At 29.9% G+C, this 4731-nt stretch overlaps 1 protein-coding gene and 1 long non-coding RNA gene across 3 annotated transcripts; one reads left to right on the top strand and one right to left on the bottom strand.

Annotated features, from left to right (window-relative positions):
- Positions 1-1943: 1943 nt before the first annotated feature.
- On the bottom strand, positions 1944-4543 carry msl-2 (male-specific lethal 2). Of its 2 annotated transcripts, XM_074134959.1 has the most exons (3): positions 3698-4541; positions 3135-3320; positions 1944-2774 (listed from the first exon to the last, which is right to left on the bottom strand). In XM_074134959.1, exons 1-3 carry the CDS (start codon positions 4400-4402, stop codon positions 2688-2690), a joined length of 978 nt encoding a protein of 325 aa, XP_073991060.1. In that variant the 5' UTR covers positions 4403-4541; the 3' UTR covers positions 1944-2687. The 2 variants fall into 2 exon arrangements, with proteins under 2 accessions (XP_073991060.1, XP_073991061.1); XM_074134960.1 differs by lacking the exon at positions 3135-3320 and having other exon boundaries at positions 3698-4543.
- On the top strand, positions 3217-3707 carry LOC141457735 (uncharacterized). Its single transcript, XR_012460505.1, has 2 exons — positions 3217-3358; positions 3440-3707. It is a non-coding gene; the product is annotated as an uncharacterized lncRNA (long non-coding RNA).
- Positions 4544-4731: the final 188 nt, after the last annotated feature.

The raw sequence follows: 4731 nt of genomic DNA, 5'->3' as shown, positions 1-4731 counted from the left end.
TAATTAAAAAAAAAAATTGATATTTTAATGAAGATGTAGATTCAGCGATGGAGTCTTGGGATAAGTCCTTCCTCAGGCTTATTGTGCCGAGGCTTGGGTTCTAATAGGTGAAATAATATCTTAAAGGAGGCTCACAATTCCTAATATTAAACACAACAATGTCCATAAACAAAAACCAGGAAATAATGGTGTAAGTTAGCAAGTATTCAAATTTTGACACTAAATTGCTGCTGCCATCTCTTAGTCTAAAAATGAACTATTACTATTATCAAACAAATAACATTATCAAGTGTTGCAAATATTATTAAAGCGATTTAAGCTAAATTTGACTTTATATCACTATTTTTCTTATATCACTATGATCATATGCCCATTTATAAATTCGATGGCCAAGGTTTATGTATAATTTTCAGGCTGGGTATCAAAAGATCTTTATAATCTGATGAGTGTAACCAAGGTCCAAATTCAAAGTATAAAATAACATCGTGGATTTTATCATATTTTTTTAATATCCCATGACCGGTTTCGAACTTTCATCTATTAATCAGTTTGGTGTTCAGATTTCGACTTCACATATGTTACCATCTCGCACTATAATTCAAACAGGTGCACCTTATAATTCCATTAGTTATCATTACCAGAGATTCTGTTAAAATGGTTTCTCCCAAAATCCATCGACAGAAAAGGCCAGTATTTAATCCACTTTTTCTCCAAGAAAGCAATTATATTTATTTAAAAAATCATACTTATAACCTTTTATTTATAAGTTTCTGGCAAATTTAATTCAAGGGCAGTTGTGAAGTTTGCATTGAAGTAATATTTCTACAAGAACGTTAGATTTATTTCTTCTTGTTTAGAAGTTACTATACCTTCTCACAAGTTTCCGCCACTTTCCTAAGTCTGTGATATTGGCTTGCCAACGTCTATTCCCAATGTAATGAAAGTTTTTCCCCAGAGATCCATATTAACGATCATTTCAATTTGGAAGGCCCAAGCTACCCTGGTTCGTAATTGAAGAGTTTTCAGGAGTGCACCAAAAAAAAGAATACTTGTCTCAGAGGGGAAGAAAAAAAGGATACTCAACTCAGGAAGAAAAAAAGGCATGTTAAAGAAATCCTAAGAATGAAAGCCCCTGTAGAAAAACTTTTTTAGTGTAAATGCTCGGCTATAACGCAAATGTAAATACTTTGAAAGCAAAAATTTAGCCACATATTAAAATATTAACATAGTACTTTTCAAGTATCAGAAGATTCGAAGCACAACTAAAAGAGTACCCTGGAGAAGCATTTTGAAGCCATCTTCGTTTAATTATTCATTCTAGTTTCACATTTGTAGGGAGACTAAATAAACATATACCCTAATGAAAAATGAGGCGCGACTTATTAGTGGACATTTCTAACGGAAGGCTCCGCCAATATTTTAAATACGTATCATTCAAATTACAAAATGTAAAAATATTGATTTGAGGTATGAATCATTTTTTAACAGAGATCCTTCTCACAATGAATTACCCGTTTCACTTAGTGCACTGTCTTAGTTATATCAAGTTCAGGATGAAGTATGACAGCGCCAATCCAGTTCACATAGTTTTATCCCTTGAGACTGTGATGTCACCGATTCATCAAGAAAATTAGTGGCACCCCTAACAAGTCGTAGATCACACGCTACTTACAAAATAATATCTCTTGTTGTTTTTCACAGTTGTACTCATCTATAGTGACGCAGTGTGGTGATCATTATTTGGTAAAAAGAACAACACCAGTGTACTTCTGTAAATTGTTTTTAACATGCTAACTGTTCATCTTAATTAATTTTTTGTTAAAAAAGAAAAAAAAGGCATAGATTTTCTTCCAGAAAACAAGTATAATCATTAATAAAATAGCATTGCAAAATGATCCATCATTTTATCTGTAGAAATCATTCAAATAAAACATTCAGAGGAATTATATCTCAAACTATTCTTTATTTCCTTTAAAGAACATATCAACGTTAAAATTTAAAATTTATAGATGAACTTAGTTTATTTTTGTATAACGTATAATGTATAACGAAAAAGCATTAGAAACAAAAAAAAAAACTAACCGGTTCTAAAATTAGGTTGTACTAGACAAAAAAAAAAATGCAATCCTAAATTTTTAGTTTTTGCCTAAATGAAATCCAACATTTATTTATATTCCCTTTTAATAAGATATCCAATAATCTTCTTTTAATAATTTGCACAAATTATGATTTACATTAAATAATTGTTTCACTTGTATTTTTAATAATAAGTGCATGATTTACTTAGAAAATTTAAATTACATTTCAACTCCCAATAATTTAATAGTTTATTTTCTAAGTAATTATTAGTCAGTGGAAATGGTGTCTAAAAAATTTGCATAGACAGAGGAATAATATATCTTCATTCTGAATTATTAATTTTCAGTGTATTACAGACTATACAAGATTTTATTTTTTTTTTTAAATTAAAAAATAACATTATTTTACAAATTTTACAAGTTGACCCCTTAACTAAATAACAATTTCTTTAGTAAAGGAAGAGCCAAACTTAATCATTGCTTACAACAGAATGATTTTCATACTTAATTCATCATCTGCTTATTGTTCCGCCCTAGTTAAAAATAATATACACATATGGGCCTAATAAAAAGTAACAAAATTGCATTATTTATGCAGGAAGGTAACTACTAATCTAAAACAGGATTGTGTTTTTGCTGTACAGAAGCTTCCAATGCAACTTCTGCAAAAGAATCCGCGGGTGGCAGCGCTGGATCCTGAAAATACAATAACAAAATTATAAAATTAGACTAAAATAATTAATTGGATTCAAAATTTATTATTGTAAGTCATATTTATGGACTTTTTTTTAAATTAATGTGATTTCTGTTTTAGAAGCTGCACTAAACCCTTTCTTAATAATTTACGTTTCTGTATCTTTAATATAAAATTGTAAATAGTAAACTTGTAATATCGGACAAACAAGATTTTAGTTCTGTGCAGTAAGTAAACATAAACAGAAATTCCAATCAACACTTCTAATCTAAACACGAAACAGCCATTTGGCTGACACCCAGTCAGTGATAAATTCAACTTGATAATGAATTAGAGCAATAAATTATTGAAAAATTACTGACCCTGGGTATAGAAACTCCTCTTGGATTCTTACATCCAATGCATACACAATCTGAACAGGACTTATCTGCTGAATAACAAGGACATCTGTATCCGCGACATGAACCTTTTGCCTGATTAGAACCTCCACATTTACAGGTTGGAGGTTTTAGAAATGTAGACCTTTTGCGAACTTTATTAACTTTTGTCTGCAAATTGAGAACAATGAAAAGGAACTCAAATTTAGGTAGGTAATGTAAGTTAAATATTAAAATTGTCACATAGAGAAATGCTATGAAATGATTACAAAGTTTTACTTTTTTTTCAGAGAAATCCCAATAATCCTAAAAAAAGCAAGAACTAGTGGACACCAATAAAACGTAAAGCAAAGGATATTGAAGCGGAAGGAAATTTTTTAGTGCAAATATTTAGATTTCACATTTTAAGCATCACTATTATTATCTGGTTAAAACATGATCAAATTTTAAGACCATATGAAACTATGTTTACAAAAAAGTTTTTTAGAAAGTTGTTTTAAGAAGCGTTAGTGAAAATGTAACAATGCAAATAATAATACTATGCTTACATTTTCTGAAGAGTTTGTATTATTAGATTCTCCATTTCTACTTCCCATATCATATATTTCCTTGGCAGTTCTTTTGAAAGTTAATCTATTTCCATTGTCGGTATAAATGACTGAATAAGTCGAGGAATTATTATTGCCAACTGCTTCAGTACTTTTTAACCTTTCATCCGTCTTTGAATCGTTATTTATAGTTTGTGTTGAAATTGTCTTGTAAGTAGTTTGTTTGAAAGGTAAGGTTGATATACTTAAATTATTCTTGAAATCATCCTTAAATCCAGAACCTTCTTTTATAATTTGTAACAACGTTTCACCGTTATGTTCATTAGAACTATTATTACTTGTGGATGGATGTGTCACTAATGTTGGGTATATATCATTGCTTGTTATATACTGACATAATTTCTTATAGCACTGCAATAATGTTCTTAACTGAGAATTTTCCACATACTTATTATAATCTTTACACCAGCTACATGAAGGCTTCAGTTTCTTCCTACCGCCTTTGCAAGAACGGCATACATGGTGTTCACAGTTACTTTCTGTTGGAGTGTAAGGTTCTATAAGTAAATTACCACATACAGTGCACGCTAAAGACTGTCTCAAACAAGGAAATAACTTGTATATATCCAGCCATGAGGATGTATCGTCCACATTGGCGTTTAATATTAATCTGCAAGTAGAAACGTACAACCTTGTTGCATTCATGATTAACTTTACTCGAAAGAACGCAGGCGAAAACTCTACAACATTTTAATAACAACTAATATTCACATTATTACGCCACATCTTAAAAAATAAACAAATACAGAAGTGCAGGTAGTTTATAATTTTCTTATATCAACCCAAGCTAGCCAACATAATCTATTTGAAATAAGTCATATTTTTTTCTAGAAACAGAAATGTAATTCACCCAATCATTTGTATTTAATAATATTTAAAATTATTTTTTAATTGATTTATATAAAAGTTTGGTTTGTCTTCTATAAAAATTTTAATCAATCAAGAAGGCGACATGTCAACACAACTGTCAAATA

Source organism: Rhodnius prolixus, unplaced genomic scaffold (assembly GCF_049639745.1).
Source record: "Rhodnius prolixus isolate KJV_2025 unplaced genomic scaffold, Rpr scaffold_5, whole genome shotgun sequence".
Taxonomy (NCBI): domain Eukaryota; kingdom Metazoa; phylum Arthropoda; class Insecta; order Hemiptera; family Reduviidae; genus Rhodnius; species Rhodnius prolixus.
This window is presented reverse-complemented; position numbering and strand designations above follow the sequence as displayed.